This window comes from Tupaia chinensis, unplaced genomic scaffold (assembly GCF_000334495.1).
Source record: "Tupaia chinensis unplaced genomic scaffold, TupChi_1.0 Scaffold000044_1, whole genome shotgun sequence".
Classification (NCBI taxonomy): Eukaryota; Metazoa; Chordata; class Mammalia; order Scandentia; family Tupaiidae; genus Tupaia; species Tupaia belangeri.
This window is the reverse complement of record NW_006159500.1, coordinates 2,753,397-2,780,785: the sequence shown is the minus strand read 5'-3', so window position 1 is coordinate 2,780,785 and position 27,389 is coordinate 2,753,397. Positions and strand designations below refer to the sequence as shown.

Here is a 27,389-nt window from a genome sequence, read left to right as displayed (position 1 = left end):
CTTGAAATCCATGCAGTTTTTTCATAGTACACATTTTCCATGAGCTTTGGGTGACTCTCTCTCTCTCTCTCTCTCTCTTTCTCAACACATGGTTTACCTCAACCAACTGCCACTCTAACTCCCCATCCCTACACCTGTATACAGCATGGTGTCATCTCCCAAAAATGCTCCTGTTCTTTGAGCTATTTTTATCCTCTCATATGACTTGATTTCTTCTGTTTTAAATATGGTAGATTTAATTCCCCCATGAGATTTCTTATTTTTAGCATATTTGTCATTACTGTTCTTGGCATCATCTCTTGTCAGATGTGGTGATAATAATCCCATGTGTTATAAATTAGCCTGAGTTTTCCTTTAGCTCTATATTTTATCTTAATATTTCTTAAAGTTTTATTTTAGTATATTCTTTGTTACCCAACATAATAAAAGGATTGAGAAGTTCTAGTAAGTCAGTAACAGGGAAATAAATGAGTTGTATAGACCATAAATGATTTGTGATTTTTCCAAAAGAGTTAGAAATAATAAAATAAATAAATAAAAGCTTAATTTCTATGACTACTCAGTATGTAGTTCAGTGTCCACAGTCATAATTGTGTATATGCAGTGTCAAACACACACACATAGAGTGAAAAACACACACACACACACACACCCACACACCCACCCCCACACATGCTGGGTCCAGGACTTGAACCAAGGTTGACTACATGAGAGTCCAATGACATAATCATTACACCATCCACTGGTCCCTATTTATTTATCTTCCTAAGAAAGTTGGGCACTGACTTATACTTAGTTTTATATACATTTTATATATACATATATATATGTTATATATACATATATGTGTGTATATGTGTGTGTGCATATGTGTGTATACATATACATATATGTGTGTGTATATATATAATTTTTGTGTATATATAAAATATACATATATATAAAGTTAATCCCCACAGTTTCATCCTTAGTAGTTTGTCCCTCCACATTCAACATCACCTTGTCCTTATGTCTTCTGGGAGGCTGTAGCACAGGTAACATATGAGGTGCCTTACACTTCTATAGGCAGTTCCCTATCACATTACCCTAGTGACAGGTGGTGGGACACATGTGAATGGATGGGGTAAGTAGAGAGGAGAAAGGTGACAGAGAAAAAAAGAAAGTAGAATGAACTTAGGCAGGAGTGAGTTTTTCCACTTTTCTCTCTCATAATTTGGCTTCATTCAGGCTTCTCTGGCCAAGGTCGGACAATGTGAAGTACCAGTAAAAGGATCTTTCTGCTTAATAGAATTTCAGACTGGGCAGTGCTTGCAGTCTAGTGCTGCAGCAGCAAAGAGGGCTACTCAATTCTGTGCCAGGGAGATTGAGATATTTCTTCCGAGTATATAATAATGATATGGGACTTCGTAATGTTCAGGACAGAATCTGAAATTCAAATACATGATCTGGAGTGGATTTTTATGTTCCCCTTACCAGCCTACTCATCACTCATACAAAGCTGAGTGGTCTTTTAAACAGTTTATGTATTTTTTCCTCCATTTTCTGGGAGTTGGTGTATTAGAAACTGTCAAGAAATTGATGAGCCTTCGGGTCTACTAATTCATGCCTTGGAAGTTAGACGAATGCACCCTCATTCTGTGAGACACAATTTAAAGTTGCTGCACTTTTGCCATTTAAAAAAGACTGTTCTTTGCCTCTAGGAAAGCTGTCTAAGTCACTGGATTTATATCTTTTAACCCAGGGCTCGTTGTTCAGTATTCAAATGACAATGGGATACTCTGGCATTTGCTTCGAGAGTTGGACTTCACGTCATTTCTGGAACCACAGATCATTTCCATTGACCTGCCACGGGAGGCGAAGACACCTGCAACAAGTTTTCGATGGTGGCAACCGCAACACGGTAAGTTACTGCTCACTCCAACTTCCCTGGTAGCTTTTACACTGTACAGTTTGCATTTCCACTTTGTAGTGTGTGTTTCTTAATTTGCTGTCAATGTCTGGGAAATCTGATTTAAATCACAGTTATAAAGATATTCATACTGCTATGTAATGAACCTTCTCTAACTGCCTTCATTCATCTGATTGCAGGAAAGCATTCAGCCCAGTGGGCTTTGGATGATGTCCTTATAGGAATGAATGACAGCTCTCAAACTGGGTTTCAAGACAAATTTGATGGCTCAATAGATTTACAAGCCAACTGGTATCGAATTCAAGGAGGTCAAGTTGATATTGACTGTCTCTCCATGGATACTGCTCTGATATTCACTGAAAACATAGGTATATATTATCACCAGTTAAAGGGAGCATATTTGATTAACTGGAGGACTAAATTAACTAGAGCTCAAGAGGAGCCTCTTTAATACAACATTATGTGCTGTACTGAGTGAGGCTCTAGGGCAAAAAAGAGTTGTATCGTCCTCTAGTAAAACTCAGTGACCGCTATGATTGGTTTTTGTTGGAACTGTCTTACACAGAAAATGACTGATATAACCAAGGTTTCATAAAAGCAGAGCAAAAAATATGTGACTGAATGCATTACTCTGTTTATAATTTGAAGAATTACAGATTCCAGACTCAATGTTAGGCCTTTTTAAGATGATAAAGCCTTTCTAGTTAGCAACCTTCCTTGTTTCCAGGTCTATGGTAGCCAAATAAAAACAAAATGTGAGAAGAAAAACCAAAACATTGAACAGGCACCAAAGATTAGCCGTGATTTTTGTTTGCTATTGATAATGCTGATCACAAGCATAAACAAAAAAAAATAAGAAAAGAGCATAATGATAGGCTGTCATTAAACTTTCTTTTCGATAGGAAAACCTCGTTATGCTGAGACCTGGGATTTCCATGTGTCGGCGTCCACCTTCTTGCAGTTTGAAATGAGCATGGGCTGTAGCAAGCCCTTCAGCAACTTGCACAGTGTTCAGCTGCAGTATTCGCTAAATAACGGCCGGGACTGGCATCTTGTCACGGAAGAGTGTGTTCCTCCAACCATTGGCTGTCTGCACTACACAGAAAGTTCAATTTACACCTCGGAAAGATTCCAGAACTGGAAGCGGATTACTGTCTACCTTCCACTCTCCACTATGTGAGAACTGTCATTTGGCTGTGTGTCAGAACTTTAGGTTTCTGTCACCTGATTTGAAAATAATTGTGATTCCACTTGGGGATTCTATTACACTTTCATGACAATTATGCATGGAAGGTGCCAGGAAGGGAAAAGAATACAAAGTGCTTTGGGTTGAGATTTTTAAGTGGCTAGAGAGTTCCTGAAGTTTTACAAGGCTGAACTTTTCTAATCCGTGGCACCATTTTTTTAAGAAAGATTTTTGCTATAAGGCATGTGCGCTCACCAGAGAGACAGAGAGACAAAAAGCAAAAAGTCACTCCCCAGGGGATGGCCATGCCTCAATCCCTTCTTTTCCATTCTCCTCTCAGGATTTGGGGCATGCACACACACAAGCTCAGCATGAGTTTTAAGCCACCAAGTCCAGGACTCGAACTGTGGTTAACTACATAGGAGTCCAGCAACATAACCATTACACTCTCTCCTGGTCCCAGATTCCGTTTTTAAACTAATCGTAAAAGCAAGTCTCTAGCCATTGAACATACTGATACTTATTCACATGAAGCAGTCTGTGAAGTCATCGCATATGGCAGAGTACCCCTAGTTTCTCTTTGGTGTTTATTAGTTCTTATACAGCCACAGCATAAGCTGGTAGGTTCCTTTGGAATGCTCACATCCTTTTTGTACCTCTCTTCCCATCCCTAGCATTTCCAATCACATTTAAAAGTTGCATTAACTTACTACAGGCTTCCACTTTTGAGGTACAGGCATTTGAATAATTTGAGGCTCTTTCTAGGAACTAATGTGTACTTTGGTGACTGGTTAGACTGTGATATTGTGGAACCACTGCCCCAGACCCTTGCCTCTCTCCCTGTGCCCTGTTCAGAATTGCAGGAAAGTTGGCCTCTGCAGGCTGCATTTCCCAGCTTCCTGTATCTGCTGGCTTCCTCATAGTTTAGGTAATGACAGACTCTGGAAAGAGATTGGAAGATGGAAATAGGGAATAAATCAAGGTCTTGTTCTCCCTCCTATTCTGCCTGAAATGCATTTTGACCAACTTATGTGGCTCCAACTCCCCACAGTTGACCCTCCATGTGACCTTGAGCCCTGGGCACTAACAATAGTGTCTTCTTCCTATGTTCCTCCAGCCTTGGACTTATAATGATGTCCTGACTTTGCTAAACTCTGGCTTCCTCACCTCCTCTATTGGGTTCTCAGCTCTGCCACTAACTATGCTTCCAGTCTTTGCATTGAGTTCTCTTAATGTTAAATATTTACAGTGGCTTCTGCTTTCCTGGTTTAATTTTGACTCAGAGATGCACAACCAAATGGCAGGGGGAAAAAATGCAAGAAACCAAAGCATTTTGGTATCTAACCTAAAATAATTTTTCATGGATTCCCAGAGCTTTAAACACTAGCTGTTTATAGCTCATTTGTTCATTTTTTTATTCAACAAATATTGATTGAATATCTATAGATGCTTCTCGACTTATAATAGGGTTACATCCCAATAAAGCCATCATAAGTTGAAAATATTATCATATTAATAATGCACTTAATATACCTAAGCTACAAAACATAACTTAGCCTATCCTAAATGTGCTCAGAACACAAAATCATCTCATGCAAAACCTATATTATAATAAAGTGTTGAATATCTCATGTGAATACTATACTGAATACTATATTGAATGTAAAAAGATACTATACTGAATTATTTTAAATAGAACATATATAGGTACTCAAAGTATAGTTTCTATTAAATGCATATGGATTTTGCATCATCATAAAGTTAAAAAATCAAATCTAATTGTCATAAATTGAAGATCATCTGCATTGTGCTTTAGTCACTCTGATACTAAATGAATAGGCTGACACCAGGATTCAAATATATTATTTAGGTAACAGAAATCTAAGCAACTATGACAATATAAAATATAGCAGAGATAATGCTTAGGGGCATTATTGAAACATAGGAAGATGTCACTTAACTCAGTTTGGGAGAGTTAGAGGAAGTTCCCTGGAGTAGCTGATGTCTCCGCTGAGTCTGAGCAGCTACAGCTTGCTTATTCATGTGAAGAGGGATATGGGAGAGCATGTATGCGGCTGCAAGCCAACAGAACTCTAGGGGCCAGAGAAAGCATGAGTTGATAGGGAAGTTCTAGGATTCAGTGTGCCTGGAATGAAGTTCTGAGGCTTTAGACAGACTGGAGGCAGATGTCATCTGGAGTAGTTCAACCTTGACAGACCTGATGTTAGACAATGACAGTAGGGTGTTCTGTAGAGTGGCCATTTTGATCAGATTTACATTTTCAAGTCACCGTTCTGACAGCAGTGTTGCACTGAAGGAAAACTTGTGAAGGGAAGCAATAATTCTTCAAATGGTGCTACTGAATTTTTCCTTCACGTAGACCATGCTCCACTTTCCAGCTAACTAACTTCAGCTCTGTAATCTGCTCCTAAATGTGGGACTGTTCTTGTTGTTTGGTAAGGTCATATTACTTCTGGATAAGGCAGGACTGACCCAAAATTCCCTAAATGACAGGACTATATCACTTCACTCTGGTCTTTAGCTGTAGAGAGTCAGAAGTTTGAGAATCAAAATAGAGGGAAGAAGTATGAGAGAGTTTCCATCTTTCAGAAACCATTGAAGGATAGTAGATAGGAACCTCACTGCCAGAACTTTGGAAGGAAGATTCCAACTCTCCTCTTGTCTATCATCTTTGACATCTGTCTCAGTATTGAATAGCAATAAAAGCCTGAAAGCAAAAACTAAAATTCTACATACATTTCTAAAACAGAATAAATTGAGAGTGCAAAATAACTTTTCTATTTCATGTGTGACTGTAGAATCTTATATGAAAGAAATGGTGAAATATCTAAATAGCATGTTGTCTCTGCCCTCATAGAGGGACTCAAGGGTCAAGAGAAATCAGCATCCACTATCTGGTGTGAAAATAAAGTGTCTCAAAGAAGAGAGACCTTGACCCTGGAAGAAAGCTCTTTAAAGGGACAAGGGAATTAAAACTAATGTCTTCATGTTTTCAAGGTTGCTTATCTGACCAATGGTGTGTTTTCTCTGGTTAGTTCTCCCAGGACCCGGTTCAGATGGATTCAGGCCAACTACACTGCAGGGGCAGATACCTGGGCTATTGATAATGTTGTTCTGGCCTCAGGCTGCCCTTGGATGTGCTCAGGACGAGGGATTTGTGATGCTGGTCGCTGTGTGTAAGTTGAAAAAAGCAGGCATTTTCTTTCTTTGCAATGCAGAAATAAAAATGGCATATTAATTCATGACAAATAATGTCTTTTGTCACTCATGTTTTCTTTTAGGTGTGACCGGGGCTTTGGTGGATCCTACTGTGTTCCTGTTGTTCCTCTGCCCTCTATTCTTAAAGATGATTTCAATGGGAACCTACATCCCGACCTTTGGCCTGAAGTGTATGGTGCAGAGAGGGGGAATCTTAACGGAGAGACCATCAAATCTGGAACGTCACTCATTTTTAAAGGAGTAAGAAAAGATTCTACTTTCTCTACTACTGTCACTGCCTTCTTCACTCTCTGTTCCACACAAATACATGCCTGGATGTGTTGAGATGACATATTATTTTATACACAGTTGATGTCCTCTAGCCCAAACTGTGCCTTCTCCTCTGTTCAATGCAGCCATATTTTTATAATCACTTTGGTGTAATATTTTTCCTCTGCTTTGGTCATCAGACCTTCCTTGCTTTCTGCTGGAATTTTACATTAACATTTGCACATATACCAATTTTAGAATTTAGATTCCTAGAAGGCAGTATTTTGTTATTAAATATTTAACTCATGACTTCAAAAACTTCATGGAAAAAGATGGAATTAAAGTATGAGTGTATTTTTGCAAAAAATATTTGAAATCCATGCATAATTTTCTCATAGTATGCATTTTCCATGAGCTTTTTGAAGACCATCCCCCTTCCTCTTTTCCTTACCCCTGCATTTTCAAAACTAACTTATAAAAGTCTTTGGTTTTTCCTCCTTCCCCTCCCAACCCGCTTAACAGTAAAAACCTTTTGGTGACTATACGAAAACTAAACATTCAAGTCAGGCTAAATAGCGTTCCCAAACACTGTTGGTATATTTTTTGGATTTCAACCTAGCTGTCTGGTTAAAGAGATACCAAGCAATGGTGTGAAACTCTGTGCGAGGCTGGCACATCTTCATATGTGAATACATCTGTGTCCCATCTCTCTCAGCATGGGGAAATGAACTAATCTAGGTGTGCAAATGAAATCTTTGACAGAAATCTGTAAGGGTTTCTACACGACCTTAATGATTAACACCTAACACTTAGAAAATTAGACACCCTGGAACTTTTCCAATTATAGTTAATAGAGGCAGGTTATCATCCTTGTTCAAATCTAGATTCTTCTCAAGTTTTGCATGAGAAATAAAAAATGCTTAGCAGCCTGACAGATTTACAATTGTCTAGGAGTTTTAAGAAGCCCAAGAAATAGAGGTAGAACATTTCAGAGGTAGCACATTTCAGAACCATTTCCTGGTTTGTTTTCTGGTTTTTGTTTTTTGGCTTTTGTGTTTTAGTCTTGTGTAAGCCTTTTGCTCTCCTTACCACTAGTCCACAACTGATGCATTTGAAGCAGTTGACATGGCCAAAAGGCACAAGCCCTGTAACTTTTCATGATTCAAAATTTTTCCTGATAAATTTTTAAGCAGTGGAATAGATCCTCTAAACAAAAAAGACACACAGTCTTTTATATTTTCCCTTTAGCCATCAAAATACAAGAGCTGCCAAGCATTCTACGTGTTAGACATATTCTGTCAGCTCTGTGAGATGCAGAGGGCTCACTGTGTGCCATTCAGTAGGTTGCAGTTTGACCTAGAAAGGCATTCTTTTGTGAAAAAGGAAATGATAGTCTCTTTTTAATGTTTATAGATTCAGGAGTACTCTCAGCGATTAAAATAGCTTGTTGGAGTGAAAAAAATATATATCCCTCACGTTTAGCAAAATGGATCGCTGAACTTGGAAAAAGGATGAGAAAAGAAACCTAACTGTGTGGACTAGAATATATGCGGTAGCAGAGCTTGACAGTTCTACTCTATACATACCAATATCAAGTGCTAACCTGTAAACAAAATGAAATAAAGATACTTTCAGATTACATATCATACCTTTTCAACAAAATTGCTCCTACAAAATGCACTGAAAGATGGGTCTTTTCATTGATGGCCTGTATTTGCCTATGGGAACAATTTTATACTTAACATTTCATCAGAGGGAAGAGTTATCATATTCTTTCATCTTGATGTTAGCAAGGGATATGTATTGATATTATCTGGATCTGTCAACTATCCACTACAAAGCTTTTTTATTGCAAGCTGAGAAAGCCACCTTTCCTCCCAATATCAACCGTCACATGGCACCAAGCTATAAAAGAATCCAAAGCTTGTGCTTGTGGATAAGGGAGAGGGCAAAGACATGGAGATATGGTGAATAGGCATTGATTAGATATCATGGACTGAGCAGGGCAGTGAATTCTTAGGCATAAAATAAAGCAAAGATTGGAAATAGAAGACTTTTATATGCAACTTTCAACCTTGGAAATATGAATCTATGCTTTGTGAAGTTAAGAGATGGGAATAAATGCAGCTGCTTTTTTATTACCATATCAAGTAATTCTCATAGCAAAATTGAACATTATGTGGATTCTTTCTCCCTAAACCAAAATATGGCTTAATAAACAAACACTGATATTTCACCAAGAATAGAAGGTACATGTCAGTGTCTGACTTATCTGGTTTTGAATTCTATGTTACTACTAATAAACTTTGTAATGAGCATATTATTGCCCCTAAGTTTCAGTTTCCTTATTTGCAAAATGAGAATAATATATTTCTTTTACAAGTACTAGATGCTTTAAATACATGTCCATTTTAGAATCCAGCATGTTTTAGACATCAATATATGATTGCTTTTTTGAAATTAGCTCTACTTAAAGCTCTTAAGCAATTTGTCCTAAAATCAGTGTTAAGAAGAAGAAAAATGTGGGACCAGCTGTTAGCGTAATGGCTATATCACTGGACTCCCACGTAGTCGACTGCGGTCCAAGTACTGGACCCGGTGGCTTAAACTCACATTGGGCGCGTGTGCGTGCGTGCCCAAGATCCCAAGAGGAGAATGGAGGAGAAGGGATTGCGGCGAGGCCATCCCCCCTGGTGGGTGATTTCTCGCTTTCTGTCTCTCTGTTTCTCTCTGTCTTTCTGGCGAGCGCATGCGCCCTATAGCGAAAACCTCTCAAAAAAAAAAAAGGAAGAAGAAAAATGTGTTCTTTCTAGCTAAAATTATATTGGTATTTGTTAGTTGATAATTAAGAAATCAGTTGACAAGGTCCATTCAGTATCACACAGCCATAATCCACTAAAGAGTCACTTCATTCAGAAGTTACAGCTGAGACACTTCAAGGCCTCTTTGGACCTTAGGACATTTGCATAGTGGAATTCTGTTTTATTGGCTGTCACTGCACTCCTATGTACACATGACGAAAACAACCTTTCAAGCTGTCAATCTCAGGCAACCAGAAATAGTTAATTAGCAGAAAAAATTGCGAAAGCTAATGTGATCTCTTTCCTTGTTCCTTGGCTTCTCTGCATGAATGGTTACAGTATAAGCAGGGGGACGTGTCTTAGTTATGCCTTATTTAACTTGGCCGACTGGGGGATGGTGTGTCAGCCTGGATGTGAGCCTCTTGGGGCTGTCAGAGAAAGCCAAGAAGTAGTAAGTTCCTAAGACTACTTGGAACATAAGAGTTACCTATTAGTTCCCAACTTCCAGCAGGAGCATTTGGCACACTTTCTATCTGCTTCCTCGTTACTCCTCTCCAACATGCTGTGATCAAAGAAGGCCATTTTTAAAAAGGCCTGTAGATATTAATGCTATCATTTTTGCACTGATTTTCAGAGAAGTCACAGTAAAATATGACTCAGAGTTGAGACAATAAAATTGTACTATTGAGGCATAGGAAATAAAGGCCATTAAGAGAGGAGGAATAGGGCCAGCCAGTGGCATATTGGTAAGGCAGCTGAATCCCGTATAGCCAACTCTGCAGTTCAAGTCCCAGATCCAACATGAAAAACATGTTGGATGTGTATGCATACACACATGGTGTCCCAAGAAGAGAATGGAGGAGAAGGGATTGCGGTGTGACCATCCCCTTGGGGAGAGATGATTTCTCACTTTTCCTTTCTGTCTCTCTCCAGTGAACACACATGGCCTATAGCAAACCTTTAAAAAAAAGAGAAAAAAAAAAGAGAGAGAGGAACAAAGATCATTCCATTTGTCTTTTTAATGGATGAAATATCATTTCTTAATCATATGTATCTATTTGCCTTATAATTAGCTAATGTAAATTAAGTGTATAAAATCAAAGGAAAATAACTTTGCAAATAAAATAAGGTTGCTCAACACATTTTTTTTTTTTATTTCTAGGAAGGACTAAGAATGCTTATTTCAAGAGACCTAGATTGTTCCAATACTATGTATGTCCAATTTTCACTCAGATTTATAGCAAAAGGTAAGTCATTTCTATAGGTATGATTTCATTATTTTCCTGCAAGAAAATTATCCTATACACAATTCCTCCCTCAGAAATAATGGATTTAAGGCTCATAAATATTGTTATATGGAAGAGCTAGCATAAATTTGTGTGCATAAATTTTCACAAATGTTTAAAATAAGTTCATCTTAATACAGGTACGATAACTACTGATTTTGAATAATTAAATAAAGCTGTAGTAATCACATTGTGATTACTGTGGTTGTTAAATTGATCATTTTATCCCTGAGTCTTTCCATCACTGCTTTCTAGCTATAAGAATTTTAAATGAAAAAATTTTTAAATTATGGGGGCCATCAGGTGTCTTGGTAGTTAAGGAGCTAGACTCCCACCTGGCTGACCATGGTTCAAGTCCCAGACCTAGGGGGTTGAAAATCATGCTCGGTGCATGATTCCCTGGAGGAGAATGAGGGAGAAGGGGTTACAACATGGCCACCTCCTAAGGAAGCGATATCTCACTTTCCTTCTCACTGTCTCTTCAGCAAGCACACAGGCCTTATGGCTAAAAAAAAAAAAAAGAAATTTTTTAAAATGTTAAAATTTATTTGAAAAAAAAAAAAAAAAAAGAAATTTTTTAAAATGTTAAACTTATGAAAATTTTGAATTATCTTTTACACATGTGAACCCCCTAAAAAGGTCTGTTCTTTGTCATACTGACTTTCCTATTAACTAAATAATTTTTTGAAAAACAATGTGAATATAATACATTTTCAAGTAGTTTTTTGTTTATATCCTGAGATTTAACTGTTTGATCCTTTATAAACTTGTGATGCCTATGGAATCAACATTTTTATGTGAAATGTTTCATAAAGACAGAAAGGTATGTGCTGCAAATCTGACAGAGAAAGGGAGGAAATTATTGTGTGCAAAACCAAGGTTCGGCATGTGTTTTGAGAGCTATTCATACAGAGAGCTCAACCTATCATCACTTTAAATTACCTCTGAAGCATTTGGACTGTAAAGCCTCTATATCGATATAAGTTGGCTTAGGGATTGATGCCAAAAGAATAGGCTACAAATGTACCATTTCCCCATTTTGATCACAATACGTTTTATGCCTGTGTTTTCTTCTTCCTAGGTACTCCAGAGAGGTCTCACTCTATTCTGTTACAATTCTCCATCAGTGGAGGAATCACTTGGCACCTGATGGATGAATTTTACTTCCCTCAGACTACCAATATACTTTTCATTAATGTTCCCTTGCCGCCCAGTGCCCAAACCAACGCTACAAGATTCAGACTCTGGCAACCTTATAATAACGGTAAAAATTCACATCTTCTATGATCAAAACTGACAATGGCATGTTAACATATTTGTTAATGTGGAAGAAGTTTTGTCAACTGAGTTGCTTAGCTGTTCATAGTACACAGATTTTACATCCCCAAGGGGGGATGGCCATGCTGCAATCCCTTCTCCTCCATTCTTCTCCTAAGTTTTTGGGAATGGACATACACGAGCCCTGCATGATTTTCAAGTCACCAGGTCCAGGGTTCAAACCATGGTCAGCCATGTGAGAGTCCAGCACCTTAACTACCACACCACTTGCTGATCCCTACATGTTCACTTTTGATAAGTTTCAATGTAGTTTTATATATCTTTATTATCTCTTTTGGCTAGTAAGTTCTCTTGTTGATGTAAATATAACTAAAACCTGGCACAGATCTAAAGATTTCAAAAAGTAATCCAACATTACCATTAGGCACTCATGAATTATAACTATTTTTGTTCAGTCCATTTAGGAATACATAGTTCTTCTGAATGTGGCATTTCATTAGTTAAATAGAACATAGTGAGAGAGACTTGGACCAAGTGGATAGTGCCTTAGATAAAATATTCTTATCACAGATTCTTGCTTCAGTGATAAGTTAAAGTGAATGTATAATTTAATAGCATTTTCAAATGGTTACAGAAAATGATTCTGCAAATTTGTAATGTTTTATTGCCCCCTGTATTTCTATTAACTGCTGAAGATGAGAGAACAGACTTTACCAAATCATGCATTTAATCACCTAAATAAGCATGGAGATACCACATTAAGCAGAATCTTTGCAAATGTAACACAGAAATGGGTAACAACAATGTACTTCCACCTCAAAATTTAACCTATTTCCTTTATAACTAAAAAGTAGAAGATAAAATCAAAAGCTTAATTTATTGTAAACAATATCTACTTTGTATAATGGCTGAGCAAAAATCTAAAACCAGAATGTCTTCAGTTTCAAAATCCAGAGGATTGCGGTCTTTGTTTTGTGTTCGGATGGCTTATCTGATTTTTTCATTGTTTTTACTTACTGCTTCCAAAATAAGAAAAGGAAAGAAAGTTACTACAATTTTAACAGTGATAGAATTAGAGAGAGAAAGAGAAAAGTTATTTTATTTAAAGCACAGGTTATTCCTACAGGCTGCTATTTCTAGATCTTTTTTACATTTTGTAAGAATTGTACTAGAAGTAGGAATCAGTGAAGAAGCAACCTAGGGGAATCCTGATGCTCCTGTTTGACATGGTCTTATCCTCTTGCATCAAGTTCAGTCCTTCCTAACAGTGCTTTGCAAAGCGTCCTGGGCTTTGCCCTTCTGATCTTCTCTTAAGACCTTCCTTAAACACTGGACTAAGTCATTGATAGCTAACTTTTTTCTTCTTTGTTAAATAAATCAAATTCTGGAACAATTTAAGAAGAGGTTTCACTAATTTGCTATATGTTCCCACATAACTTCAAAGATAGAAGTTTTGTAATGAAAAGCATTAAGAAAAAAGGTAAAGAGACCAGCAGGTGGTACAGTGGTTAAGGTGCTGGACTCCCACATGGCCAACCACAGTTCAAGTCCTGGATCTGACCTGGTGGCTTGAAAAATCACACCAGTTGCATTTGTGTGCATGCCCCCAAATCTCAGGAGGACGAGAATGGATTGTGGTGTGGCCATCCCCCCACCAGGGGGTGATTTCTCACTTTCCCTTTCATTGCATGTCTCTTATCTCTCTCCAGTGAGCACATGCATTCTATGACAGAAACCTTAAACAAATAAATAAATAAAAGAGTGTTAAGTATTATGTATCACAGACTTTTTTCTTCTGTGTCAAATAAATTTTCAAAAATTGATACAGTTTCCTGTCAGGGCAGTGTTTCAATGGTCATGGTCCCTAAGCCTGAATGAAACATGATGCTAAGAGGTCATGGGTTGACCCTGAAAAAGTCATGAGTTGCTCCTTAAATAGACTAGCAAGTGCACTTCAATTCTAATTTCATTGACTGCCCATCCTCACAAACAGATCATAAGGATATAAGACAAATGATAATAATAATCTTATAGATTATCCTAAAACACAACCCAAAGCCCAATCTTGCTGGTAGAGTCCACAGCACTGCTCTGACTGGAGGGACGGCGCAATCCCACAAGCGGTTGGTCACAGCTTTCTGAAATTAGTGAGGTATTTTCATGCTATGTCAATTTAATATGTTGCATGCTTAATTGTTTTCACACATTAGTTACTGTAAATTCACTGTTATATCACTTGCAGTTTTTTTGTCTAGAAGGCGTATGTTTAACCTGTTGTTACTGAGTTCCTTCTGTCTTTTACTTTCTTCCAATGAGCAAAACTGTCCATTTGATTTTCATCACTGGAAAAACTTCCTTTCTTCGAAAATGCCTTAGGTAAGAAAGAAGAAATCTGGATTGTTGATGACTTCATTATTGATGGAAATAATTTAAACAACCCTGTGATGCTTCTGGATACGTTTGACTTTGGGCCCAGAGAAGACAATTGGTTTTTCTATCCTGGTGGTAACATTGGTCTTTATTGCCCATATTCTTCAAAGGGAGCACCGTAAGTATTTCATTGAAAAGCTAAAAACAAAACCAGTGTTGTATAAAAGTCGTGATGAATTTTTGCCTAAATGGATATCTTGTTTTCCTGTCAAATAGAGAGGAAGATTCAGCTATGGTATTCGTTTCAAATGAGGTCGGTGAGCATTCCATTACCACCCGTGACCTAAATGTGAATGAGAACACCATTATACAATTTGAGGTACTTAACTTTGTTGTATTAGAAATGCTTTAAATTTTATCTTGAACAAAACCTAGAAAAGAGGAGGGAAACCTCAGATAATTTCATGCACTGTGACTTCTCATTTTTGTGCAAGGACATAAGAGGTTTTGGCATCATAATTCACTTCTATTAGCAGAACCAACTGTCATACTAGGGTTTATTCCTGAATTTGTGTCTTGCATTTATGACATACTTTCCCCACCTACTACAATGGGACGTTGTTGAAATGAATTATTTTAGACACTATAAAAACGAAAAAGATTATACTATTCTAGCATTGTTATTGTCACTATTTTTATGTAAAACTTTTAAAATATCTTAGGGCTCCAGGTCAAAGTTTATTACCATGCCTACCTATTTATATAATATTTACTATAATATCATGAATTTTACAGATAAAATAATACTACAATGTTTTTATCAGTTCAAACTTATTTGCTGTATGTATTAATATACATGCAGTCCTTATATTTGTCAAGAGAATGAATTAATAATTGATATAAGAACCATTACATGTTTCAAAAACTTACATAAAATCACGAGCAGATGCATTATGCCAGTGTTCAAGACTACTAACTGTCAAACATACTTATTTCATAGTTAAGATCTGTTCCCAACTAGCAGAATTAACTTAAAATAGTGAATATTTATTTTAGAATACCTGTATCCTCTAAATTAGGGTTGTTTCTTGTAATCTCGTAAGTCAGAGACCAAATGATGCATTGGTTAGGAAGTTATACTTTTTCTATTTTAAACTGTTATTTTTTTTTCACTTTATTTTATATTTTAAATGCTAATAAAAGGTAGCTTCTTTGGTCCTTTTCAGAATTCTGATATGAAAATAATTGGAAGAGAAACAGGTACCTATATCCCAAAAGCTAATCAAATTTCAATAGTTTAGTCAAGAGTAAAAGGAGTAAGTTCTCAGGTTCACACACACGCAATATAAATATGTGTGTATGTATTATCTAACTATATGTAGAGTGTGTCTGTGCATGTGTGTGTGTGTATATGTGTACACTTCAAAAATTTCATGGAAAGTAGAATTCAAGTACACATTTATTTTAGTCCAAATTTTTTAAATCCATGCAGTTTGTCCGTAATGTGCATTTCCATGAACTTTTTGAAGATACATATATTAAATCTTTCACCAAAGGAATCACATGCATTTATTTCATTAAACTTTAGTTTAATGCACTTGAAAGTATGGAAAAGGAAGAGAGTGGCTGTTTCCTTGAAGACTTCTTTACATAGAAACAGTGCAGAAAGATGGTGTCCAAGGATAGAGAGGGGGAAGTAATGATAAGTAGGTCAGAGTACAAACTTATAATGTAGGATGAATACATCTATAAATCTAATGTAAATATGAGGACCACAGGTGGCAATAGAGTGCCATACGCTGAAAATTTGTGAAGACAGTAGATTTTAGCTGCCCTGACTATACATATACACATAAGGTAACTATGGGAGGTACGGACAGGTCGATTTGTGTAACTGTAGTAACCATTTCACTGTGTATACAATGGAACAGAATGTCAGACACCTTACATACATACAGTATAAGGGGGGGGGGGATCTTTCCAGGGAACTAGTGACAACAATTATATTCTGTTTCATTTTGATATTGAATATGTATTTGAGATTCTCCAGGGGATTATTTGGAATTAAACATTAAAATAGAAAATATTCCTATATCTTAGACTGGGAACAAAAAACAAATGGTTAGGATGAAAGAAACAGCCTTTCCATTATAATTTGCTCAGCTTGGCTATGAAAGTGGGCCAAAGGTAAAATTTAGAATTGTCCCAGCTTCTGCCTTGCTCACTTCCTGGGTTTTTTTATAAAATGAAGGAAAGTAAATTTTTCATGAGGCCCTTTGAGGTACTTTATGAAAAATTATAATTTAGAGATAATAAATGATATTACTCAGTTAGGCAAAACAGAATTTTATAGTGTTAAATATTTCAGCAAGACAGTTCCCAGGAAAATGGACTCTAGAAAATAATGACATGATGAATCATTTCAAGGCTTGTTGCTCTGAGGTAATTTGTATCATTTTTTCTTCTTCCCCAAGATCAATGTTGGATGCTCAACTGATAGCTCATCTGCTGATCCGGTCAGACTGGAATTTTCAAGGGACTTTGGGGCAACCTGGCACCTGCTGCTCCCCCTCTGCTACCACAGCAGCAGCCATGTCAGCTCCTTATGCTCCACTGAGCACCACCCAAGCAGCACCTACTATGCGGGAACCACCCAGGGCTGGAGGAGGGAAGTTGTGCACTTTGGGAAGCTACACCTTTGCGGGTAAGGATCCGCTGCTTGACGCTGCTTGACAGTTTGTCCCCGAAGTCATCATTGACTTGCCAGCTTATCAGGGAGAAATTTTTACCTTACATCTCTCAGGCAATTTCCATATATCAGATCAGTGGATATTTAAAATGTAGGACACTGAGCTAACATGACTACTACCCTACCATTTGAAAATAGATTTTAAGAACCCCTATAGACAGAGTCCTTTAGCGGGGCACATAATCTTATGAGTCATTATTAGATCACTTTGAAAACAACAGAAATATGCTTTCCCCTAATATTATGACCCTGCACCCACCCACCTCATCTCACAACAGTAATGCAGTTAAAAGCCAGCCACTGTGGCACAGCAGTCACACGATGCTCTGTGATGTTAAGACCATCTGGGAAGGCCCCGGGTTCATGTCTTGAGGTCTCTCTGTGCATGCAGGACATGCATGCAAATGCCATTATCCTGGGTAGCCAAGACTGTGAGTAGGATTGTGGCTGAAGACCTTTTGGGGAGTGTTTCTCTCTCTCTCTTTCTCATGAAAAAATAAACTTTAAAAAGAAGAGAAAGATAAATGAAAGAATGCATGAGAGCAGTAAAAATTGTATGATTTTCAAATATCTGCCTATGTCTCCCATGCAAGGAGAGGCATGTATAGAGGATGGGAGCCCACAGAATATTCCTGGTGTCTCATGAAAAACTTGCTAAGCACTTCCTCCCCAGGCATTTCTGCTTTTTCAACCTCTCTCAGCATTCTTGTTACATATATTTGACTCTTCTGTTGAAAAGCTATTTGGAGATAAAGGACTTTAGGCCTAATAAAAATGAAATGAGAAGTATAGCTCAAAACATAAAACTAATAAGTACACAAAGAAAGGAAGTCAACGAAGCATCTGCCTCAGAATTTTTATCTTTTCTCTCAGAATAAAGAATCTGTTCTCTCAGAGAACAGAAGAAAGTACTAATATCATACTTTTAAAATAGAAGCAGATTTATATTCCTGATGTGAAACTGAGTATAATTAGAAGTCTTGGTTCTTCAAGCATAACTACTAATACCTAGATCTTTTCCAAAAGGGTGAAAGTGAATTTTCAGACATCTACATTCTCTTTGAACATAAATCATTGCTCATTTACTTCTTATCATCTTATCAACATAATCCTTGCAATTTCATTGTTGAGAATTTTAATATTTTGTGTTGTTGACTATGTCATTTGCTAATTCTTGCTATTATGCTAGGACATTATTCTAATAGAAAAACTAGCTTTTTTGGGGTAAACATCCCTAAGTAAAATATCCTCAAGGTTCTTTAGAAATGATAGACAGAGAAGGTAAGGAGAGTCTCCAGAGATCATTGAAATAGAGCTGATGACTCAGCCAGCATGACCAGAAAGCTACTATTACAAGTTGATGATTCAGCCCACATGGCCAGAAAGCTACTGCTGGTTGGAGGGAGTTTGTCTATAGAAGAACTGGGCTAGAGAAAATAGCTTAGGAAAAACGTTTAATACAAAGTCAGTTTTATTATTTATGATCATATGCTACAAAAAATAGAAACAAGCTTACAAATAAAATGGAAGAATTTATAGGAAAGACATTAGGGAATTGCAGGACTCCCTTAGGAAGTATAATGACCTCAGCAACAAGAGTCTGTGATCCTTATTTTTATCATGCTGACCTTAACATTACTTAGCAAAACACAGCTCTCATTTCTGTGACTTGTATTTCCAAATTTCCAGAAAAGAAAATCTGAACCAGTTAGCTATGGCCAAATGTCAAGTGCTGCAACAGAAGCATAGCTGCCAAAAGACCATGTGTATGGGCGATGATGTATGCAGGAGAAAAAGCCTGGCTAGCCAATCACTTAGACATTTGTGTTGTCTGAATGCTAATATATTCTGCAAAGTTCCTATTTTGAAGTCCGAACCTCTCAGGTGATAGTATTAGGAGGTAGGGCTTTTTGGTGGGTGACCAGATTTTGAGGTTGGAGCCCTCATGAAAAGAATTAGTGCTTTTACAAACAAGGCCCCAGAAAGCTGTCCTACCTCTTTTACCATTTAAGAACACAGCAAAAAAGTACTATCTCTGAACCCGGAAGATGAATGCATGAGCACTATGATATTGGACTGCCCACCCTCCAGAACTGTGAGAAGTAAATTTCCACCCAGTTTACGGTATTTTTGTTAAGGTAACCTGAATGGACTAAGACAAACACTGCGTAGTATTCTACCAGACTCCAGTACAGTATTGCTGGAAAGCACCAGGCTTTCTTTTTTCTTTTTTTCCCCCTAGTTCCTTCCAATTGCCTAACTATTATTAACTAAATTAAATATAAAACAACTCCATAGGTAGACTATCGCTCATGATTTTAGATTGCTTTGCCACTTAAGGCTTGTTTTGGCAGGTTCCCACATGAAAATAATCTCTTCTAAAGGAGTATGATATAAAGTTGGAAATATTTTCTAATCAAAGACCCTGAATGAAGATGCCCAGGCCAGGGCAGTGCTCCCACATCATAGAGACCACCTTCCTTAGCATTCGATGAGGTCCACTGTGCTGTGCTCACACACAAGGCACTGGCAACGTAATGTGAAAATCTAAACAAGAGAAATGCAGATCTCTATTTTTTTCACCCACTGGCAAAAAAATCACTTATAATACACAATCCTATAATAGTGTGCAGTCATGCTATTTATATTTCATGTCATTTTTATTTCTATGAAAAAAAGAAAATGTGTTAGAGAGCATGCCCCCTCTCAGAATGGTATAAACCTACTTTTCAAACTGCCTTAAACCATTTTTGTGAAGTGCTGAATTTTGCCTTAATAGTGTTGTCTAGTCTGTGTTTCAGGAAAAGAATTAGCACTCTTCTGAAACCCACACAGGCATGAATTGCTGGAAGGCAAAAGTTAAATTTCCTCCAACTCAGTGAACCATCCCTTGGTTTGTATTCAGCGTGGTACATAATAACAACATGAGTGCTAGGTGCTAAAAAATCCATAAAGCCCACATTAAAATCACCCTTTTTGTGCGCTTACTGTACACTAGCTAAACAAAAAGCAAGTATATTAAATGTTTTCAGGTGGCAAATGGCTACTTTTTTGCCTCCACATACAGTCAGTTTACATCCAGAGCAAAAGTACTGAGCTTCCAACTAATGTTATTCACATCACCTTTGTGTCCTTTTAGTCTGGAGTCTTTTTGTCTTTAAAACTTCCTAATTGTTTTTGCTTTATGCAGTTTCATGAGTCAACCAAAACTCCTATTTAATGAAAGCAGTGTTGTGTGCCTGAAATTTTAAGCTAATGTTTAAAAAAACAGATCCTTTTGAATGCCACCAGCTTGGGAAAATAGAGGCTGACATTCACCGAGGAGGGTGGCTGAAAGAAATTTTCAAAATAAGATTTCAGCAGAAGGAAACCACAGTGAAACGAGACCCTTCAGCCAATTTATCACAGTGCTTGCAGTTTCTGTGTCAAGGCAGGTGAACAATAATAAATATCCAACCAAGGTGGTTCATTTGTATTCAGAACATTTGAATAAATAAGAAGTTCAAAAAAAATCCATGTAGGCTTTTGTTCAAAGGAAAACTCCAGCCATTTCCCTCAGCTCAGCAGTCTGGAAGTTCAAAAGGTAAAAAGTGCTTCTTGCCAAGACTAAACTCTGACAACTATTTGAAAATAAAGTTTAATTATGAACTGGCATTTTGGGGGCAGCTTAATGTAGTTGGAGTCTTGCTATAAACAATGAAATTAGGGTTAAAATAATATGTGGGAACTTGACTACTTCTGCTTTCCTATCAACTAAACTTCAGGGGACTACCATACACATTTCTCTCCTACTGCCTATCCCCAGTCCTAATATTTGACTTTAATTTCTGTTTCTCAAATAAAAAACTGTTCATAAATTATTTTCTATAAGTGAAAATTAAGTAGATTTACTGGGAGAAATAAGTGCGCATGGCGTCTCTATATCCTGCTCCCTCTAAAATAAACCAATCTTTGGACTGTTTCATCCATGATAAAATACATTAAATTCATTCTAGACTGCTTCCTAAGTGTGTAGAACATTTCCAAGGTGCTAACTTATCACCAGCAATGTGATAGACAATTTAGTTATAAATCAAAAGGAAAATGATTTTTTATTTCAAAAGAAATGGTGAAATAAAAGACTTCTAACTTAAAATAAATCTGATTTGTCACTTTCTATCTTAAAAATAAGCTTTTGGGACTCTGTGCTGCTGACAGAATAAAATCCAAAAACTTTTTGGTTTGTAAGACCTTCCTCGACAAATGACAACCAACCAAACTTTACTGAGCACCACAAACAGGTACAAAAAAGATGACCTGGACATTGGCCTCTGTGAGCTCATGACCAATTGAGGAAATAGGCACATTTTTAAAGAATTTTATCTGTGATAACTTTAATAATGGAAATTTCATTAAAATTATGATAAAGAAAGAAAGAATTTAAAAGTTTAGTTATGTAACATTGGGCCAGTGATTCTATTACCATTTTATCCAAAGAAATTAAAAAAGGATTATTTGAACAAACACTTGTACATAATTGTTTATAGCAGCACTATCACAATAGTCACAAAGTAGAAACAACCAAATGTCCATCATTTGATAAAGGTTAAAGTTGATATATCTATACAATGAAATGTTATTCAGTCATAAAAAGAGATGAGATTCTGATACTTGCTACAACATAAATGAACTTTAAAAACATTATGCTAAGTGATTTAAGCGAAACATAAAATATCATATGTTATAAGGAGCCATTTATATGGACTGCCTTGCATATAGGTAAATCCAAAGACACAGAAGGCAGATTCATGTTGCCAGGGAGGGTGGAATGGAGAGCTACTGCTTAATGGATATGGGGTTTTCCTTTGGGGTGATGAAAATGTCTTGGAACTAGATAAAGGGATAGTTGGAAAACGTATAAAAGTGCTAAATGCCACCGAAGTGAATTGTAGACTCATTTACTGCCACTGTAAATGTTCATGGCTAATTTCATGTTATATGAGTTTTACCTAAATTTTAGAAAAAGTTATGAAGAACATAACTTTAAAATATAGGTAGGGATGGATAGAGATGGAGAAAGCTTTACCTAGGAAGTCAATGTTGCAAAAGGTAGAAAGGTCAGATGAAATTTTGATGTACCAATGGGATTGAAAAGGCCTTGCAGAAATAAGAAGTTTATTGACAAAATCCTGAATATTGAGGAATGGAATTTTGTTCCTGAAATGGAATGTTACATTTTCTACTTCTTGAGTATGACGCTAAAGTCCTAACTGCCAATTGTTCATTGATCAAAGGCATGCCTACTTCTGAGGTATATTGCTCTGTTGACTAGCTTTTGAAAGACTTGTGCCTCTTTCCCAGATCTGTGCGTTTCAGATGGTACCAGGGGTTTTACCCTGCTGGCTCTCAGCCCGTGACCTGGGCCATTGACAATGTCTACATTGGTCCCCAATGTGAAGAGATGTGTAACGGACATGGAAGCTGTATCAATGGAACCAAGTGTATTTGTGATCCTGGCTACTCAGGTCCAACCTGTAAAATAAGCACCAAAAATCCTGATTTTCTCAAGGATGATTTTGAAGGTAAATTTTCTCATATATTCTATATAGCTATGTTTTAAACACCATGTGTGAAAAAATTAATCATTAAGTTCTCTAATTTGTGTATTACAACTATAATTGTGGACACACAGAAATTTATTTAGCTCTGAATTTTACTGGGTTCCAGTTTTGAAACTATGGGTCAGTGATAAAAAAAAAAGAAAGAAAAGAAACAAGACCTTAATTAGAAAAAACAAAACTAAACTAAACTGAAACTATTATTTATACCATGTAATTTATGATTAATGATAATTTTGGAAAATGTCTGTAGAGGGTTAACCTTCTTGGATAGAGGAAATGAGTCTCTAGAAATACATTGCTGCCATTGCTTTGCCACCAACTCATTAAATAGCCTCTCATCCCTTTCTGTTTAGTTTCATACCTAGAATCCAGCATGACGATAGAAAAATGCAAGATGTAAACTTTAGAAAAAAGCATTTAGGGCCAGACCCATGGTCTAATTAATAGTTAAGGGAACCAGATTCCACATGACCAGCCACAGTTCAAAGTCTAGCCCATGGCTTGAAAAACATGTGCATGCTCAAAATTCCAGCAGTATGGAGAAATGGAAAAGAAGGGATTGCAGCATGACCACACCCCATCAGAGAGTGTTCTCTCTCTCTTTCTCTGTCTGTCTTTTCTCTATCTCTCTCTGGTGAGTGCATGCATACTGTGGCAATTTCAAAAAGCACTTAAATTGTATATGCAATCTGATCAAACAATAGAAAAATAATTTTATAAGAAAAAGTCATAAATATATAGCTATCTATACTAGGATAGAAGAATTGAAAGATTTTTCTTTTGGGGCCAGAAGGGGGCATGGAGGTTAAGGGAACTGGATCCCACATGGTTGACTGTGAGGTTCAAGTCCTAGACCAGTGCCTTAAAAAACACGCTGAGCACATGTGCATTCATGCCCAAATTACTGAGAGGAAAATGGATGAGAAGGGATTATGGCCATCCCCAGGGGGGAGGGGTGGTGGTGGTGGTGATTTGTCACTTTCTCTGTCTCTAACAAATGTGCACTTTATTTTATTTGTGGTTCTACAATACAGTTTAAAACTAGACCTATGGAACCAGCAAATGGTGTAATGGTTACATTACTGGACTCCCACATAGTTGACTGCTGTTCCAGTCCCAGATCTGGTGACTTAAAACTAACGCCCAGTGCATACACATGCATGCCCAAGATCACAAGAGTAGAATGGAGGAGAAGGGATTACAATGTGACCATCCCCTCTGGGAGATTATTTCTCTCTCTCTGTCTCTGTCTCTCTCTGGCAAGCACACATGCCCTACAGCAAAAACCTCTTTAAAAAAAAATGAAAACTAGATCTAGTTATATCCATAAAGCAGAACATTCTTTAGTCACTGAAAGATAAGATCAGCTCAGAAAATTCCCAGCCCAAGGTAATATGGGCATGAGATTAATGGAGGATGTCTAGCTGATTAAGCCGCATTTGATATAGTGAATGAGATAAGTCAGTGGGCCCAGTCACATTTGACATAGGCAATGAGAAATTAGTGGGCCCAGCCACATTTGATTGAGCCAATGAGAGAAAAATCAGTGGGCCCAGCTGATGATCAACCAACATGACCCAGATTAAAAATTATAAATCTTGCAGAATGCAACTGCTGGGGCCTTTGAGCCACTCTTTCTCTGTTCCCCCAGGCCTGCTCCTACCTCTCAGCAATGTACTTTTGCTTTTACTTAACAAACTACCTTCTTTCACAAAAAAAGAAAGAAAGAAAGAAAGAAAGAAAGAAAGAAAGAAAGAAAGAAAGAAAGAAAGAAAGAAAGAAAGAGAGAAAGAAAGAGAGAAAGAAAGAGAAAGAAAGAGAAAGAAAAAGAAAGAAAGAAAAGAAAAGAAAAGAAAAGAAAGAAAGAAAGAAAGAAAGAAAGAAAGAGAGAAGAAAGAGGAAGGAAGGAAGGAAGGAAGGAAGGAAGGGAAAATACAATACATGCTACTTTATAATGAACCTTGAAAACAGTATGCTAAGTAAAGGACCACACAGTCTATGATTCCATTGATACGAAATATCTAAAACTGGAAAGTCCACAGAGACCAAAGACAGATTAGTGGCTGGCAGAAGGGAAAATGAGGAATGACTGTCTATTGGGCATAAGGTCTCCCTTTGGGATAATGAAAAATGTGTAGTACTAGCTAGCAGTGATGGTTGTACAACATTACGAATTGACTAAATGCCATTGAATTGCTCACCTTACAATGGTTAATTGTAACCTATGTGTACTTTAACTCAATGAAATTAAGAGAAACTAAATCTGAAATTTGAGATCTAATTTTGAAAGATACTATTTAATAGCAAATACCAAATTCTGCCAAAATTTCTCCTATGTTTAAAAAAGGATCATACCTGCCTGATATGTCCTTGCATTAAAGGATACAAAGAGAAGGCTGGTGGAAAGGCCACATACCCTCCCTTACTTCTAGCCTGAACCACTCTAATCAACCAGTGTCCTTTATTTTCAATGCGGAGGAGCATAAAGAAGGGACCCATCTGTCTAGACCACTGATAATCAGGAAAAGACTCCCTCCTCCTGTCACATGAACCTTAACTTACGCTGGCCAAAAGTAAACAATTCAAACAAGCTAAATTTTTTTTTTTTGAGTGGTTTTTGCTATAGGGCACATGCGCTCACCAGACAGACAGAGAGAGACAGAGAGACAGAAAGTGAGAAATCATCCCCCAGAGGGGATGGTCACGCCACAATCCCTTCTTCTCTTGGGATCTTGGGCACGCACGCACACGCGCCCGGCATGAGTTTTAAGCCACCAGGTCCGGGACGCGAACTGCGGTCGACTATGTGGGAGTCCAGCAACATAGCCATTATGCTAACTGCTGGTTCCCCAAACCAGCTAAAATTTTGAAGAGGCCTCTTATTCCAAATCATATGCCTTTAACATTTATGAATTTATATTTTAAAACTACATAATGCATTTGCCATATTCCTTTTAAAAATATTATATGGCTGTACTTGGGGGGTCTTAGATAAACCACATTTTCCACTTCTTTCAGGTCAGCTAGAGTCTGATAGATTCTTATTAATGAGTGGCGGAAAACCATCTCGGAAGTGTGGAATCCTTTCCAGTGGAAATAACCTGTTTTTCAACGAAGAGGGCTTGCGCATGTTGATGACACGAGATCTGGATTTATCACATGCAAGGTAATCAGTCTTAATTGCTATTGAAAAACCACATTGTAATATTCAAAAGTAGCCCACAAATCAGAAAGAAGCAGAGAAATCTCAAGGAAAAGGCTTTCTGTTAGAAGAGCTGAACTCACTCATTCAAGTCTCCATAACACACAGTTCACATAATTCCTATTCTAAAACTGAGACAGATTTGTTCAGTAATCACATCAGAAATGAAACATAGCCAAACAGACAAAAAGTTAATATCTGGTGTTTTATAAGACTGAGACTAGGAAATGACAATGTTAATTTACTTTAACTTCAAAAAAATAATATTGCATCTTCTTTACCTACCTTCTATACAATACTTTTCACTATAACTTAGACTACATAGAAATTATTTACACCAAGCTTAGTGGGAAGCTTAGTAAAAATACAATATTTTCAGAGATTATTCACAATTAATTTTATCTCCTCTAGCAATTTAAGTGAAGAATATTTGAAATGCAGCATTATTCTTTATAAGCATCTTTCCAATGTTTCACTCACACATTCTAAGCAGTCATTTTCTAAATTGAGCACAGTTACTCAGAAACAAACATTTTAAACTGGCTCAAAGGATTATGTCCTGTCAAGATGTATATCCCTTGATTATTTGACGAGCCAAAAATGTAACTAGGAAAATAAAAAAAGTCAATTTAACATGCGTAAAATGGAACTCTGACCTATTTTTGCAAGTGAATAAAAAAATCATGTTTTGTTTTTTAAAATATTTCAGAGTATCTAAAAATACATTTGAACATATTTGTCCCCTTTTCTCCTAAATCTTTCATTTATTGATTATAAATGTGTTCATGCTTCACAGAAAATACAGTCCTATCTATGAACTAGTAAGTTTACAATTATAGAAAGCAAAATTTTATTTTTCTTTATACCATTTTAACACATATGGTTTAATTTGATGCTCTTTATTTTAGAGTTTCATTAGCTTCTAAGTTCTCTAATTCATAAATTATCATTAATTCATTCTGATATGGTTTATCTATCACTATATTAATATAAACATTTTCTCAATACAAGTCAACAATATGCTAAAAGGTTTTTCTCTGTAAATGGTTATTGTTTGCTTAAAATGTAAACATCACTAGGCACTAACTATGTATACTTTCATCAATCCAATGTTAAAAACGCCAGTATTTAGCTCATCTCAGCATCATGCTGTGTAGGATTTGCATATATTGACCTGAAAATGCTCCCTGTAAAATCCCAATTTTTTCAGGGTCATAAAATAAATGAATGGGGGTGGGGGGGCTCCCAGGGAATGGATGGTTTTGTATATGGTACTGATATCATTTATTATAAGCCCCAATATATTTCCTATGATCAGCATACATCCATCATTGGACATGTGTGTCAGGTTACACATGAAATTTATTCAGCATGACCATCTAGCATGGTGGTCAGGCAGGACTAGCAGCTTGCCTGCCAAAGATAATATGTGATCTAGTTTTCATTGGCACCCCAGCTGGTTGCTGCCGCTCTGTCCATCTCCCTGCCAGCTGGGAAAGCTGCCCCTGGCTGGGCTCCT

At 37.0% G+C, this 27,389-nt stretch overlaps 1 protein-coding gene across 1 annotated transcript in view; it reads left to right on the top strand.

Moving 5' to 3' along the window:
* Positions 1-27,389, top strand: part of RELN (reelin) — a 375,213-nt gene that overhangs the window by 276,558 nt on the left and 71,266 nt on the right. The window contains exons 30-41 of the mRNA XM_006140794.3: positions 1,742-1,900; positions 2,089-2,277; positions 2,812-3,085; positions 6,152-6,292; positions 6,398-6,575; positions 10,548-10,632; positions 11,753-11,935; positions 14,326-14,497; positions 14,596-14,698; positions 16,794-17,023; positions 22,409-22,629; positions 25,687-25,834. Coding sequence (XP_006140856.1) covers positions 1,742-1,900; positions 2,089-2,277; positions 2,812-3,085; positions 6,152-6,292; positions 6,398-6,575; positions 10,548-10,632; positions 11,753-11,935; positions 14,326-14,497; positions 14,596-14,698; positions 16,794-17,023; positions 22,409-22,629; positions 25,687-25,834 — 2,083 coding nt within the window. The remainder of the gene's footprint in view (positions 1-1,741; positions 1,901-2,088; positions 2,278-2,811; positions 3,086-6,151; positions 6,293-6,397; positions 6,576-10,547; positions 10,633-11,752; positions 11,936-14,325; positions 14,498-14,595; positions 14,699-16,793; positions 17,024-22,408; positions 22,630-25,686; positions 25,835-27,389) is intronic.